The sequence below is a fragment of the Scyliorhinus canicula genome, chromosome 9 (assembly GCF_902713615.1).
Source record: "Scyliorhinus canicula chromosome 9, sScyCan1.1, whole genome shotgun sequence".
NCBI classification, from domain to species: domain Eukaryota; kingdom Metazoa; phylum Chordata; class Chondrichthyes; order Carcharhiniformes; family Scyliorhinidae; genus Scyliorhinus; species Scyliorhinus canicula.
Window position 1 is genome coordinate 98,209,499 of NC_052154.1, and position 16,355 is coordinate 98,225,853.

A 16,355-nucleotide genomic window follows, 5' to 3' on the forward strand; every position below is an offset into this window, starting at 1 on the left:
GGGCGAGGGGGCCGGGTCTCCGGGGCGAGGGGGCCGGGTCTCCGGGGCGAGGGGGCCGGGTCTCCGGGGCGAGGGGGCCGGGTCTCCGGGGCGAGGGGCCGGGTCTCCGGGGCGAGGGGCCGGGTCTCCGGGGTGAGGGGCCGGGTCTCCGGGGTGAGGGGCCGGGTCTCCGGGGTAAGGGGCCGGGACTCCGGAGTGAGGGGCCGGGACTCCGGGGTGAGGGGCCGGGTCTCCAGTGTGAGGGGCCAGGACTCCGGTATGAGGGGCCCGGTGTATGGGGCCGGGTCTCCGGGGTGAGGGGCCGGGTCTCCGGGGCGAGGGGCCGGGTCTCCGGGGCGAGCGGCCGGGTCTCCGGGGCGAGCGGCCGGGTCTCCGGGGCGAGCGGCCGGGTCTCCGGGGTGAGCGGCCGGGTCTCCAGGGTGAGCGGCCGGGTCTCCGGGGTGGGGGGCCGGGTCTCCGGGGTGAGGGGCCGGGACTCCAGTGTGAGGGGCCGGGTCTCAGTGTGAGGGGCCGGGTCTCAGTGTGAGGGGCCGGGTCTCCGGGATGAGGGGCCCAGGGTGAGGTGAGGGGCCCAGGGTGAGGTGAGGGGCCCAGGGTGAGGTGCCGGGCCGGTCTCCGGTGTGAGGGGTCGGGTCTCCGGTGTGAGGGGTCGGGTCTCCGGCGAGAGGGGCCCGGGGTGAGGGGCCGGGTCTCCGGTGTGAGGGGCCGGGTCTCCGGGGTGAGGCCGGATCTCCGGGGTGAGGGGCCGGGTCCCCGGTGAGAGGGGCCGGGTCCCCGGGGTGAGGGGCCGGGTCTCCGGGGTGAGGGGCCGGGTCTCCGGGGTGGGGGGCCGGGTCTCCGGGGTGGGGGGCCGGGTCTCCGGGGTGGGGGGCCGGGTCTCCGGGGTGGGGGGCCGGGTCTCCGGGGTGAGGGGCCGGGTCTCCGGGGTGAGGGGCCGGGTCTCCGGGGTGGGGGGCCGGGTCTCCGGGGTGGGGGGCCGGGTCTCCGGGGTGGGGGGCCGGGTCTCCGGGGTGGGGGGCCGGGTCTCCGGGGTGAGGGGCCGGGTCTCCGGGGTGAGGGGCCGGGTCTCCGGGGTGAGGGGCCGGGTCTCCGGTCTGAGGGGCCCGGTGTGAGGGGGTGGGTCTCCGGGGTGAGAGGCCCGGGTCGAGGGGCCGGGTCTCCGGGGTGAGGGGCCCGGTGTGCGGGGGTGGATCTCCGGGGTGAGGGACCCGGGGTGAGGGGCCGGGCCGGGTTTCCGGGGTGAAATCCAGCATGGAAACGGGGCTTCCAACCCCGCTGCACACGGGCCTGGCCCAGTGACGGGCAGGCGCTCTGACGTCACACCTATTTAAATGCATTAACGTGGTGACGTCAGCACGCAGTGCTCCGGTTCGTCCCGGAGGGAGACGCAGGCCCAAGTCAGAGAGAGGCAGGCAGGCCTGGAGCGGAGCGAGGAGGGCGCCATCGAGAGACAGGCCCAAGCGAGGAGCGGCCTTTTCCGCCCTGCACAAGCGGCTTAGCTGCGACCTGGAAGCGGGTAACGATGGGGAAGAAGACGCGGGTCAACCTGCCACAAAGCCGGCGGCGGCCCATCCTGCAGCTGGAGCCGGGCCACAAGAAGGAGGAACGCGGCTCGGGCTCAGAGGGTGAGTTGGAGCAGCCGGTCCGGCGCACAACTCTGAACCGGGGTGCCGGTCCAAGCCACTCTGACCCGGGGGGGGCCGGTCCCTGCCACTCTGACCCGGGGGGGCCGGTCCCTGCCACTCTGACCCGGGGGGGCCGGTCCCTGCCAGTCTGACCCGGGGGGTGCCGGTCCCTGCCAGTCTGACCCGGGGGGTGCCGGTCCCTGCCAGTCTGACCCGGGGGGGCCGGTCCCTGCCAGTCTGACCCGGGGGGGCCGGTCCCTGCCAGTCTGACCCGGGGGGGCTGGTCCCTGCCAGTCTGACACGGGGGGCCGGTCCCTGCCACTCTGACCCGGGGGGGCTGGCCCTGCCACTCTGACCTGGGGGTGCCGGTCCCTGCCACTCTGACCTGGGGAGGCCGGTCCCTGCCACTCTGACCCGGGGGGGGGTGGTCCCTGCCACTCTGACCCGGGGGTGCCGGTCCCTGCCACCCAGCCTGGGGTGGGGCTGGTCCCTGCCACTCTGACCCAGGGGGTGCTGGTCCCTGCCACTTTGCCTGGGGGGGGCAGGTCCCTGCCACTTCCGCCACTCTGTCCCGGGCGGGCGGTCCCTGTCACTCTGGTCTGGGGGGACGGTCCCTGCCACCCTACCCGGACGGGGGGGGGGGGGGGGGTGCCGCTCCCTGCCACTCCCTGCCACTCTGTCCTGGGGGGTCGGTCTCTGTCTGGGGTGGGTGGGGGGGGCGGTCCCTGCCACTCTGCCCCTGCCACTCTGCCCCGGATGGCCGGTCCCTGCCATTCCTGGGGGACAGGGGGACACCTCAAACCAGCCTCAGTTCCAAAACCTGTGAAAGAAACAATTAACAAACCTCAATCTAGATAATCGTCAATTACCCTTCCCCAGAAAGCCACCAAAATTCTGTCACCTATAGATAGATGTAGAGCGAAACTCTGTCTATGCTGACCCATCAAACACTCCCAGGACAGATACAGCATGGGATGACATACAGAGCATTCTCCCTCTGCACTGTCCCCATCTGGAAGCACACTCATGATAGGTGGGATACCGAATAGAGCTCCCTCTACACTGTCCCCATCAAACACTCCCAGGACAGGTACAGCACAGGGTTAGATACAGAGTAAAGCTCCCTCTGCACTGTCCCCATCAAACACTCCCAGGACTGTTGCAGCATAGAGTTAGATAGAGTAAAGCTCCCTCTACACTGTCCCCATCATACACTCCCAGGACAGGTACAGCATGGGGTTAGATACAGAGTAAAGCTCCCTCTACACTGTCCCCATCAAACACTCCCAGGACAGGTACAGCACAGGGTTAGATACAGAGTAAAGCTCCCTCTACACTGTCCCCATCAAACGCTCCCAGGACAGGTACAGCACAGGGTTAGATACAGAGTAAAGCTCCCTCTACACTGTCCCCATCAAGCACTCCCAGGACAGGTACAGCACGGGGTTAGATACAGACTAAATCTGCCTGCTCACTGTCCCATCCAACACTCCCAGGACAGGTACAACAGGGGATTAGATACCGAGTAATGCTCCCTTTACACTGCCCCTGCCAAAAAAGGGGCTGGTTTAGCTCACAAGGCTAAATCGCTGGCTTATAAAGCAGGCCAGCAGCACGGTTCGATTCCCGTACCAGCCTCCCCGGACAGGTGCCGGAATGTGGCGACTAGGGGCTTTTCACAGTAACTTCATTGAAGCCTACTCGTGACAATAAGCGATTTTCATTTCAACACTACCAGAATAGATACAGCATGGGGTTAGATACAGAGTAAAGCTCCCTCTACACTGTCTCGATCAAACATTCCCATGACCGGTACAGCACGGAGTTGTGTACAGAATAATGCTTCCTCTATGCTGTCCATCAAACACTTCTGAGACATTGGATTTTCTTTGACGTTTAGGGCATTTGTGAGACCTCATTTGAGCGTACCATGTACAGTTTTGGTCTCCTGAATTGCAAGCTGATATAAATGCTTTCAAAGCAGTTCACATAGGTTCATCAGATTAGAACATGTAGTGCAGAAGGAGGCCATTCAGCCAATCGAGTCTGCACCGGCCCACTTAAGCCCTCACTTCCACCCTAACCCAATAACCCCTCCTATCCTTTTTGGACACTCAAGGTAATTTATCATGGCCAATCCACCTAACCTGCACGCCTTTGGACTGTGGGAGGAAACGGGAGCACCCGGAGGAAACCCACGCAGACACGGGGAGAACGTACAGACTCCGCACAGACAGTGACCCAGCAGGGAATCGCAACTGGGACCCTGGCGCTGTGAAGCCACAGTGCTGCCCTTGCTGGTGATGAGGGGGTTATGTTTTGAAGAAGAAAAGTTGGGTCATTATCCACTGAAGTTTAGAAGAGAAGTGCTCTTGTTGAAACATATAAGACCGTGAGGGGACTTCATGTTGAAAGCATGTTTCCCCTTGTTTGAAGGGATGAGATATAAGGGGCCTTCCATTTAAGACAGTTGAGAATTTTTCTGAGGGTTGTGAATCTTTCGAATTCTCCTCATCGAACGTGGAGGCAGAACCATTGAATATTTTTAAGATAGCGGTAGATAGATTCTTGATTGATGCAGTCAAAAATTATTGGGAGACAGGCAGGAAATTAATATTGTGGCATTAATCAGATCAGCTATGATCTTATCAAATGGTGGAGCAGGCTTGAGGGGCCAAATGGCTGACTCCTAATTCCTATGTTGGTATGTAAGTTTAATCATATACACGTAATCCAGTAACAAAGCTGAAATAATGCGGCATCCTATGCAACTACTATTCTTGATTTGTCAGCAGCCTTTAACACGGGTGACTACAGCTTTCTCCTCCATCCAGTTCCTCCGTCACCTAGCTGAGTGGGTCTACATTGCCTGGCTTTGTTCTCATCTATCTATTTGTCGTCAGGCAATCACTTGCAATGTGATTCTTTTCTGCTCCTGTGCCATTATTGCTCATTTCCTCAAGGGTCTATCCGTGCACCCCCTTCTATTTCTCATATACCTGCTGCCCCTCAGCGGTATCACAGGAAGCAACTCAGGCTCCACACGTACTTTCCAGCTCTTTAACCTCATCACCATTTCTCACAATCTCTTCATTGTCTGATTTGTCACAATTCAAGATTGGGAAGACTAAAGTCATTGTCTGTTGCTCGAATGGGAGACATGGTGAAAAATGTTTTTGTCCTTCCCGTCAGGACAAATGCAAGAGTGCCAAATTTCAAACAATCGCAACAATTTACACGACAGGAGAAAAGGGTGTTTAACAGTGGACTCTGATTGGAACAGGCACTGCCGAGAAGGAAGTAACGGGGAACTATAAGTTGTCCAAGCTCTTTGGCAATTCAAAAATGATGCAAGGCTTGAACATATTCTTTTTGTTTGTAGAGAATGGCTTCCTGTGTATGAACTTAAAATCAACCAAGCTTGTAATGTGGCTCACTGATGCTTGCTAGAAGCCGCATGCATTTATTCATTCAGCCTTCCAGGCTGACTTCTTCTCACATTGTGAGGATGACTGACATATATTAAAATAAGCAAACCTTTTCTACCTCAAGTATGGATACTTTAAAGCCTTCATCTGTTTACCAGATGCCTTCAATCCTTTCACTGATGTGGGGAAATTGCTTGAATAATTTAAAGGCACCCCCCCACCCCCACCCGACTCTACCTTCACTGGCATCTACCCGGCAATGTGTAAAATTGCCCAGGTGTGTCCTGTACACAAGAAACAGGACAGATCCAACCCAGTCAATTACCACCCTATCACTACTCTCCATCATCAGGAAAATTATGGAAGGAGTTGTCAACAGTGCTATCAAGTGGCACTTACTCAGCAATACCCTACTCACGGGCGTTCAGTTTGGGTTCCACCAGGGTCACTCAGCTCCTGACCTCATTACAGCCTTAGTTCAAACATGGGCAAAAGAGCTGAATGCCAGAGGTGAGGGAAGAGTGACTGCCCTTGACATTAAGGCAGCATTTGACCGAGTATGGCAGCAAGAAGCCCCAGCTAAACTCGAGTCAATGGGAATCAAGAGAAACTCTGCTGGTTGGAGTCATACCTGGCTCAAAGGAAGACAGTGATGGTTGGAGGTCAATCAGCTCCAGGTCATCACTGCAGGAATTCCTCAGTAATGTCCTGGGCCCAACCATCTTCATCTGCTTCATCAATAACCTCCCTTCCATCATAAGGTGAGAAGTGAGGATGACTGCACAAATGTTGAGCACCATTCGCAACTCCTCAAATAATGAAGCAGTCCATGTCCAAATGCTGCAAGACCTGGACAATGTCCAGGCATGGGCTCACAAGTGGCAAGTTACATTCACGCCATACAAATGCCAGGTGATGACCATCTCCCACAAGAGAGGGTTGAACCATCCCCCCATGAAATTCAATGGCATTACCATTGCTGCATCTCCCACTATCAACATTCTGGGGGGTTACCATTGACCAGAAACTGAACTGGACTAGTCACATTAATACTGTGGCTACTAGGTCAGGTCAAAGGCTAGGAATACTACGGCGAGTAACTCATATCCTGACCATCACCCCCCAGCCAAAGGCTGCCCACCATCTACAAGGCATAAGTCAAGAGTGTAATGGAATACTTTCCACTTGCCTGGCTGAGTGCAGCTCCATCAACACTCCAGAAGCTCGACACCATCCAGGACAAAGCAGCCCACTTTATTGGCACCCCTTCCACAATCATTCAAATCCTCCACCACCAACAAACAGTGGCAGCGGTGTGTACCATCTACAAGATGTGCTGCAGTAACTCACCAAGGTTCCTTAGACAAGAGCAGCAGACCCTTGGAACCCCACCACCTGGAGGTACCCCTCCAAGTCACTCACCATCATGACTTTGAAATATATCGCCATTCCTTCACTGTCGCTGGGTCAACATCCTGGAACTCCCTCCCTAACAGCACAGTGAGTATACCTACACCTCAAGGACTGCAGCGGTTCAAGAAGGCAGTTCACCAGTTTGTGAAGGGCAACTAGGGATGAGCAATATTCAATTTCTATGAAACCATTTCAGACTTGCTCACAGTTTGAGGGCAGAGAAAATACCGAGGATGAGCATACGCCCTCACAAACGAGAAAAGAACAACTGAATATAAAGAAAGCCCACTTGGAATGGCTGGCAGCAATGTGATTGGAACAAATGCAACCAGGGTTTCTGGAATTTAGAAGGTCAAGGGGTGATCTGATCGATATTCATAGGAAAAGAACAAACAGAGTTATTATCTCTGGGTTACCTGTGCCACGTGCTAGCGAGTCGAGGAATAGGGAGAGAGAGCAGTTGAACACGTGGCTGCAGGGATGGTGCAGGAGGGAGGGTTTCAGATTCCTGGACAATTGGGGCTCATTCTGGGGTAGGTGGGACCTCTACAAACGGGATGGTCTACACCTGGACCAGAGGGGTACTAATAGCCTCGGGGGGAGGTTTGCTAATGCTCTTCGGGAGGGTTTAAACTAGTTCAGCAGGGGATTGGGAACCTGAATTGTAGCTCCAGTACACAAGATGCTGAGAGTAGTGAGGTCATGAGTAAGGTTTCAAAGTTGCAGGAGTGTACCGGCAGGAAGGAAGGTGGTCTAAAGTGCGTCTACTTCAATGCCAGGAGCATCCGGAATAAGGTGGGTGAGCTTGCGGCATGGGTTAGTACCTGGGACTTCGATGTTGTGGCCATTTCGGAGACATGGATAGAGCAGGGCGAGGAATGGTTGTTGCAGGTGCCGGGGTTTAGATATTTCAGTAAGCTCAGGGAAGGTGGTAAGAGAGGGGGAGGGGTGGCATTGTTAGTCAAGGACAGTATTACGGTGGCTGAGAGGACATTTGATGAGGACCCGAATACTGAGGTAGTATGGGCTGAGTTAAGAAACAGGAAAGGAGAGGTCACCCTGTTAGGGCTTTTCTCTAGGCCTCCGAAAAGTTCCAGAGATGTAGAGGAAAGGATTGCAAAGATGATTCTGGATAGAAGCGAAAATAACAGGGTAGTTGTTATGGAGGACTTTAACTTTCCAAATATTGACTGGAAACACTATAGTTCGAGTACTTTAGATGGATCCGTTTTTGTCCAATGTGTGCAGGAGGGTTTCCTGATGCAGTATGTAGATAGACCAACAAGAGGCGAGGCCGTATTGGATTTGGTACTGGGTAATGAACCAGGACAGGTGTTAGATTTGGAGGTAGGTGAGCATTTTGGTGATAGTGACCACAATTCGATTACGTTTACTTTAGCGATGGAAAGGGATAGGTATAAACCGCAGGGCAAGAGTTATTGCTGAGATACAGGCTACTGGACTAGAAGGGCTTGAGGTTCATAAGGAGGAGGTGTTAGCGATTCTGGAAAGTGTGAAAATAGATACGTCCCCTGGGCCGGATGGGATTTATCCTAGGATTCTCTGGGAAGCTAGGGATGAGATTGCTGAGCCTTTGGCTTTGATCTTTACGTCATCTTTGTCTACAGGAATAGTGCTGGAGGATAGCAAATGTTGGCCCCTTGTACAAGAAGGGGAGTAGAGATAACCCCGGTAACTATGGACCAGTGAGCCTTACTTCTGTTGTGGGAAACGTCTTGGAAAGGTTTATAAGATATAGGATGTATAATCATCTGGAAAGGAATAATTTGATTAGAGATAGTCAACATGGTTTTGTGAAGGGTAGGTCATGCCTCACAAACCTCATTGAGTTCTTTGAGAAGGTGACCAAACAGGTGGATGAGAGTAAAGCAGTTGATGTGGTGTATATGGATTTCAGTAAAGCGTTTGATAAGGTTCCCCACAGTAGGCTATTGCAGGAAATACAGAGGCATGGGATTCAGGGTGATTTAGCACTTTGGATCAGAAATTGGCTAGCTGATAGAAGACAAAGGGTGGTGGTAGATGGGAAATGCTCTGACTGGTGTCCAGTTACTAGTGGTGTGCCACAAGGATCTGTTTTGGGGCCGTTGCTGTTTGTCATTTTTATAAATGACCTGGAGGAGGGTGTAGAAGGATGGGTGAGTAAATTTGCAGATGACACTAAAGTCGGTGGAGTTGTGGACAGTGCAGAAGGATGTTACAAGTTACAGAGGGACATAGATAAGCTGCAGATCTGGGCTGACAGGTGGCAAATGGAGTTTAATGCAGAAAAGTGTGAGGTGATTCATTTTGGAAGGAATAACAGGAAGGCAGAGGTAAGATTCTTGGTAGTGTGGACGAGCAGAGAGATCTCGGTGTCCATGTCCATAGATCCCTGAAAGTTGCCACCCAGGTTGAGAGGGTTGTTAAGAAGGCGTATGGTGTGTTAGCTTTTATTGGTAGAGGAATTGAGTTTCGGAGCCATGAGGTCATGTTGCAGTTGTACAAAACTCTGGTGCGGCCGCATTTGGAGTATTGTGTGCAGTTCTGGTCGCCACATTATAGGAAGGATGTGAAAGCATTGGAAAGGGTGCAGAGGAGATTTACAAGAATGTTGCCTGGTATGGAGGGAAGATCATATGAGGAAAGGCAGAAGACCTTGAGGCTGTTTTCGTTAGAGAGAAGAAGGTTAAGAGGGGACTTAATTGAGGCATACAAGATGATCAGAGGATTAAATAGGGTGGACATCGAGAGACTTTTTCCTCGGATGGTGATGTCCAGCACGAGGGGACATAGCTTTAAATTGATGGGAGATAGATATAGGACAGATGTCAGAGGTAGGTTCTTTACTCAGAGAGTAGTAAGGGCGTGGAATGCCCTGCCTGCAACAGTAGTGGACTCGCCAACACTAAACGCATTCAAATGGTCATTGGATAGGCATATGGACGATAAGGGAATAGTGTAGAGGGACTTTAGAAGGGTATCACAGGACGGTGCAACATTGTGGGCCGAAGGGCCTGTACTGCGCTGTAATGTTCTATGTTCTAAGACAGGATAGATAAAGATAAATTGTTTCCACTGGAGGTCCTAGAACAAGGGAGCATAGTCTAAAAATCTGAATGGTAACCAGCACATCCTGTAAATGAATCCAGGGTAGAGGGGTCAATTACTAGGTGGCATAGGTTTAAGCGAGGGGCAAGGTTTAGAGTAGATGTACGAGGCAAGTTTTTTTACACTGGGTAGTGGGTGCCTGGAACTCACTGCCGGAGCAGGTGGTGGAAGCAGGGGCGATAGTGACATTTAAGGGGCATCTTGACAAATACATGAATAGGATGGGAATAGAGGGATACGGACCCAGGAATGTAGAAGATTTTAGTTTAGACGGGCAGCATGGTCGGCACAGGCTTGGAGGGCCGAAGGGCCTGTTCCTATGCTGTACTTTTCTTTGTTCTTTGAATTTTTAAAAACTTGAAACCTTCTCCTGAGTTGTCTAAAATGTACTGAGCTCAAGATAGTCGGAGAGGCCACAACGATCCTAGGCGTGAATAATTCCCATCGACATCCCAACTACACCATAGGACTTTCACCTGCAACCCAGGTCTATCTGATACGCACTTTACAATAAGCAAACTTTTCATTTTTTTGGTCTACATTTAAAAATTACATTTCTAAACTGCAAATAATCTTTATCATTTGTGCATTTGTAACAGCAGATATTTAACTCGTGCTCTCTGATCATGTGTAGAAGTGACAGATTGCAGCCTCCTGTACTGATGGTGCCGAGGGGGGGATTTCTCTTGCAGTGTGGTGCGATTTGGTGGATTTCTAATCATTCACAAAAGCAGGGATCTGGACTGCTGCCAGCTGAGAAGCTCCATGCTGTGGTCTGTGTACAGAGGAGAACATTGTGGATTTATTTTCCCCATTGCCATCTTCGCTGTGTGACACAGACACAACCCCATCCCCCAATCTCTTGAGGAGCCTGCTGAGGCTGAACCCTGGTGGCAGTTATTCCAATCACATGCTGCCAGCCATTCCAAGTGGGTTTTCTTTATATTCAGTTGTACTTTCTCCGTTTGTGAGGGCGTATGCTCATCCTCGGTATTTTCTCTGCCCTTAATCTGTGAGCAATTCTGAAATGGTCTCATAGAATTCCTACGGTGCCATTCAGCCCATCGAGTCTGCACCCATCCTCTGAAAGAGCACTCTACCTAGGCCCACTCCCCCACCTCCCCCCTATCTCTGTAACCCCACCTAACATGCGCATCCCTTGATACCATAGAGCAATTTTATCATGGCCAATTCACCCAACCTGCACATCTTTGGGCTGTGGGAGGCAACCAAAGCACCCTAGGAAACCACGCAGTCATGGGGCAAACGTGCAGACTCCATACAGGTAGTCACCCAAGGCTGGAATTGAACCCGGGTGCCTGGCGTTGAGGCAGCAGCACTAGCCACTGTGTTGATTCAAATAGACAGGCATGGTTGTGTCTGCACCTGGGGTGAATGGGGTCAGATGAGGTAGTGTAGCTGCTGGGCTACAGTTTTTGGGTTTGCTAATGGCCTTACCCATCTCCCCACCCTCCAGCAAATTCTGTCAGCCCCTGGTGCTGGGCCATTCAACATCTACCTTGAGCATTTGGGAGGAGTTGCTGGATCCCCAGTCTATGGTCTTCTGATGGTGGCATGCGGCACAATTGTGTGATTTCCTAACATCTCATCTGAATGGTCTGGCCCTAATTTTTAGACTATTCTCCCTTGTTCTAGAATCTCCAGTGGAAACAATTTATCTTTATCTATCCTGTCTTTTCCTATTAATATCAATCAGATCACCCCTTGACCTTCTAAGTTCTAGAAAAAATGGACCTAATTTGTATAATCTCTCCTCATAACTTAGCCCCTGGAGTCCAAGTATCATACCTACATTACACTGCCACCAAGACCAAAATATCCTTCCTAAGGTGAGCCCAGATCTGCTCACAGTGACTCCAAGTCAGGTCTAACCAAGGTTTTGTATAGCTGCAGCATAATGTCCGCTTCAGTCCATATACTTCAGCCCTCTAGATATCAAGGCTAGCATTCCATTAGCCTTCTTGATTACTTTCTGCACCTGTTCGTGGCATTTTAAAGATCCATGTAGCTGAACCCTCAGGTCTCTCTGGATATCTACTGAATTTAGCTTCATACCATCTAGAACAGGGGTGGGCAAACTACGGCCCATGGGCCGCATGCGGCCCGCCAAAGGTCTGCATGCGGCCCACCAAGATCAAGTCATTATTTTTTTTTTATAAGGTTAATGTGGGGGGCTGTTGGGTTACTGGTATAGGTGGATACGTTGACTTGAGTAGGGTGATCATTGCTCGGCACAACATCGAGGGCCGAAGGGCCTGTCCTGTGCTGTACTGTTCTATGTTCTATATGAGGCGCCCAGAATCATAACCGGGTGAAGCGCCATTTTTGAAAAGTAGAGATAAAGAGGGCTAAAGGCAGGATGCCGCCGGGGGAAGCGCTGAGGTACATGCCGCACGGTAATTGGTTACAACCGGGACTATTAATACTATGCGGCCCTTTAAAATTGTGAATTTCTGAATGTGGCCCTTGCACGGAAAAGTTTGCCCACCCCTGATCTAGAAAGTACCCTGCTCTATCCTTTCTTGGCTCTGTAGATATTCTGTTTCTCAACAGCAGCAACTGTTTATTATACAGACCTTCACCTTGTTCAGATTGTAACGTCCATTCTTCTCTGCAGATGAACAAGAGGATGCATCCGATCAATTAGTGGTTAATTCAAGTTCAAGCAGCACCAACAATGGGATCGCAAAGGAATCCGCAGTCCAGACTACAGGTAATTGCTTCCCGAACAGCCGGACCAGGAAAAAATTTAACTCATTGTTCTAGGTTCCTGCACCAGCTGAAATTGGTTCTCTGTCTCTACACGAGGAATCATTTTAAGCACTCACCATTTTTAAAATGCTCTGATGTATCTTGGGTCCAAAGTGAATGGTATTACATTTCTCCATTTCTGTACTTTGACCACTCATTTCACCTATCACAGTCCATTTGCAACTTTCTATTCCCATCTCATCACTCCTAACTGATGTGTACTGTGTTGCTGAGTAAAGTGATATTGCTGCTATGGCATTTGCGAGGAGGAGGAACAGGAGGTTTGACTGTGTTATCCTGACTTGCAGGTGGGCTGGGCTTACTCGGAGCTTATACAGACAGCGAGGATGATGACGGTGCTGACACTGAGCCACAAGAGGCAGAGCCACCGCCCCCCAAGTCTGCAGATATCGACAGCACACTGGCAAACTTCATGGCGGTAAGGTTTACATTGACCTCCCCTAAGCACGGCTTGCATCTTCCCCATCCTCTCTGCTTTGCACCCCAAGCAAAGCCCACATTTCACCCAGAAGCTCATATTTCACCCAGCTTCCTTTCCTGCAGAATCTCACAATGCACAAGAGGCTCTTCAGCCCATCGAGTCTGCACCAACTCATGAAAAACACCTGACCTACCTAATCCCATTTGCCAGCACTTGGCACATCTTGAATGTTATGACGTGCCAAGTGCTCATCCAGGTACTTTACTCTTCTTGTAACTGACCCTTTAACTAAGGGGAACAGCTGTTGCCTATCCACCCTGTCCATGCCCTCATAATCTTGTACACCTTGATCAGGGCACTCCTCAGTCTTCTCTGCTCCAACGAAAACATCCCAAGCCTGTCCAACCTCTCTTCGTAACTTAAATGTTCCACCCCAGGTAACATCCTGGTGAAACGCCTCTGCACCCCCTCCAGTGCAATCACATCCTTCCTATAATGTGGCGACCAGATCTGCACACAGTACTCCAGCTGTGACCTCATCAAAGTTCAATACAGTTCCATCGTGACCTCCCTGCTTTTGTAATCCATGCCTTTTTCACCAGACTATTAACCTGCCCTTCTACCTTGAGAGATCTAGGAACAAACACACCAAGATCCCTTTGTTCCTCAGGACTTCCCAGTGTCACGCCATTCATTGAATTATCTCTTGTCAAATTACTCCTACCAAAGTGTATCACCTCACACTTTTCAGGATTAAATTCCATCTGCCACTTGTCCATCCATTTGACCATCCCGCTATATCTTCCTGTACCCCAAGGCACTCAGCCTCACTGTTAACCACCCGGCCAATCTTGCCCTGTAACCCTGCCTCCCAGGTTAGCTGTTATTAAGAGTTCTCTATCGTCAGGTACTCTACTCCTCTCCTTCAGATCTGCCAATGTCAACCCTCTCCTCAAAAAAAAAAACTCATCCCTCCATCCATGCCTCTCTCCTCCTCAGTCCTGAAACATGTTGCCTCCCAAATGTGTCACATCTTTCCTGGAACTCTGAATTCCCCCAATTAGATTTCCTAAAACAGCTTTTATCAAAGTCACAAATCACATCCTCTGATCTCCTTAACCCGACTACAGCCTTTGACATGGTTGCCCTCACCATCTTTTCCCCCCAGTGCCTCTCCTCTATGTTTAAGCTGCATGAGACTGCACTGTCGCCTGCTTCTATTCTTATCTGGCTGATTGTAACCAGAGAATCATGTGCTGTGGTTCTCTTTCTGCCTCTGCACCATTACCTCAGTTGTCCATCAAGTATCATTTTTTGGTCACCTATTTCTCATCTACATCTGCCCCTCAGCAACTAGGAACCAGGAGTAGGCCATTCCGCCCTTCAAGCTTGCTCTACCATTCAATATGGTCATGGTTGATCCTTTGTGTCAATGCCATATTCCTACTGTCTGCCGTACCTTTGATGGCATTAAAATATAAAACATTATCTCTTGATTACATTCAGTGACTTGATCTCCACAGCCTTCTATGGTAGAGAATTCCACAGAGTGAGCAAATCTTTCCTCATCTCAGTCCTAAATGGTCTACCCCGAATCCTGAGACTGTGTCCCCGGTTCTAGATTCCCCAACCAGGGAAAACCTCCCCCCTGCATCTGGTCTTACAGGCCTGTTGGAATTTTATATGTTTCAATCAGGGCTCCTCTCATCCTACTAAACTCTAGTGAACACAGGCTCAGTCGAATCAATTTCTCCTCATTGGACAGTCGCGCTAACCTCTGTATCAGCCCACTGAACGTTTGCTGCGCTCCCTCAATGACAAGTATATCCTTTCGTAGGTAAGAAGACCAAAATTGCATGCAATACTCCAGGTGTGGTCTCACCAAGCCCCTGTATAACTGCAGTGAGAGATCCCTACTCCTGAACTCATCCTCATCATCCAAAAGCACATTAGTTCACAGATGTACACTGACAACACCTCACCACCACCTCTCTCTGAACCCCTCTGCTGTTGCTGAATTATCAAACTGCTTACCCAGTGATATACTTTATCTTGAGATTATCTTACATCCACACATCTGCACTGTCACTAAGTCAATTATTTCACCTCTCTCACAACTCAACTGCATAGCTATTGTGCTGTTGAAACCCTCATTCAGCTCGTTATTCCCTCCAGACCAGACTTTTCCGGCATGTTCCTGGCTAGTCTCCCACATTCTACCCTCCATGAACCTGAAATCTAGTGGTGTCCTAACTCATGTCACCTTCCATTCATGCGTCGCCTCTGTCCTCGCTGACCTACATTAGCCCCTGATTAAGCAACGGCTTGGTTTTTAAAATTCTCAGCATTTTTTCCAAACCCTTACTATCTCTGTAACCTTCTCCAACCCCACAACCCTCTGAAATATCTGCACTCCTCTAATTCTAGTCTCTTGAACACCCTCAAGTTTCTCCTTCCTAAGCACTGTCGGAGTCTCCATCTCACAGCTGCTCTTCACCTTCACCAACTACCTGCTCTGCCATCCATCCCTCCCTTCCCCCAGACTATGTTGTCCATGACTCCACAATGTGCAGAATATCTGTTCTGACTTTTCCAGGTAGATTTTATGTCCTGGTTTGAATGGCTAGAGCCCTGAATAACCCAACCTGTGGTCCATGACGGGATGGGGGGGAAGAAAATGCAATTAATAGACTCATAGAATCCCTACAGTGCAGGCGGAGGCCATTCGGCCCATCATGTCTGCGCCGACCCTTCAAGTGAGCACTCTGCCATCCACCCCACCCTATCCCTGTAACCTCACCTGACCTGCACATCCCTGGATGCTAAGGGGAAATTTTCAATCACCTATCCACCTAATCTGCACATCTTTGGACTGTGGGAGGAAACCAGAGCACCCGGAGGAAATCCACGCAAACAGAGGGAGAAAGTGCAAACTACACTCAATCATCCAAGGCCGGGGGTGTTGGGGGTATAGGGTGGATATGTGGGTTTGAGTAGGGTGATCATGGCTCGGCACAACATCGAGGGCCGAAGGGCCTGTTCTGTGCTGTACTGTTCTATGTTCTAAATCTGTGTTAAGCCTCTGGTCAGTTTACATTGTTCCAGGGTGTGAACATGTGAACAAGTGGTCATGGTAATTTATCTTGAAATTTTTTGTATGCTAATGTGGGAAAGTGGAGCAGTTAATTTATCATCACCTGGAGTCCTTAATTGCCTATTTCTCCCTGCATCGAATCTCAGGGTTGCCCAGCATTCACCAGCTCTCTTTTGAACTGGGAAAACTGGCGTTTCTAATTCTCTGGAACTTCTTGGTGCTGGGTACATGCCATGAAATTTGCACATTAAACCTAGTCTCAGGCTTACTTGAAATAGTGGGTATTCTGCAGCAAGTAACTCACCTCCTGATCCCCAAAGCCTGTCCCCCATCAACAAGGCACAAGTCCGGAGTGTATATTCCCCACTTGCCTGGATGAGTACAGCTCCAACAACATTCAAGAAGCTCAACACCATCCAGGACAAAGCAGCTCCCCTTCCACAAACAATCAATCCCTCCACCACCAATGA

The 16,355-nt window shown here is 51.0% G+C and overlaps 1 protein-coding gene across 3 annotated transcripts in view; it reads left to right on the forward strand.

Moving 5' to 3' along the window:
* The first annotated feature begins 1,346 nt into the window (after window positions 1-1,346).
* Window positions 1,347-16,355, forward strand: part of fnbp4 (formin binding protein 4) — a 59,147-nt gene continuing 44,138 nt past the window's right edge. For 2 of the 3 annotated variants that reach the window (XM_038807315.1, XM_038807316.1), the window contains exons 1-3: window positions 1,347-1,625; window positions 12,216-12,311; window positions 12,658-12,788. In XM_038807315.1, coding sequence (XP_038663243.1) covers window positions 1,523-1,625; window positions 12,216-12,311; window positions 12,658-12,788 — 330 coding nt within the window. In that variant the 5' untranslated portion in view covers window positions 1,347-1,522. Of the gene's footprint in view, window positions 1,626-12,215; window positions 12,312-12,657; window positions 12,789-16,355 lie in introns of those variants that run through there. The other variant, XM_038807317.1, reaches the window with a different exon arrangement.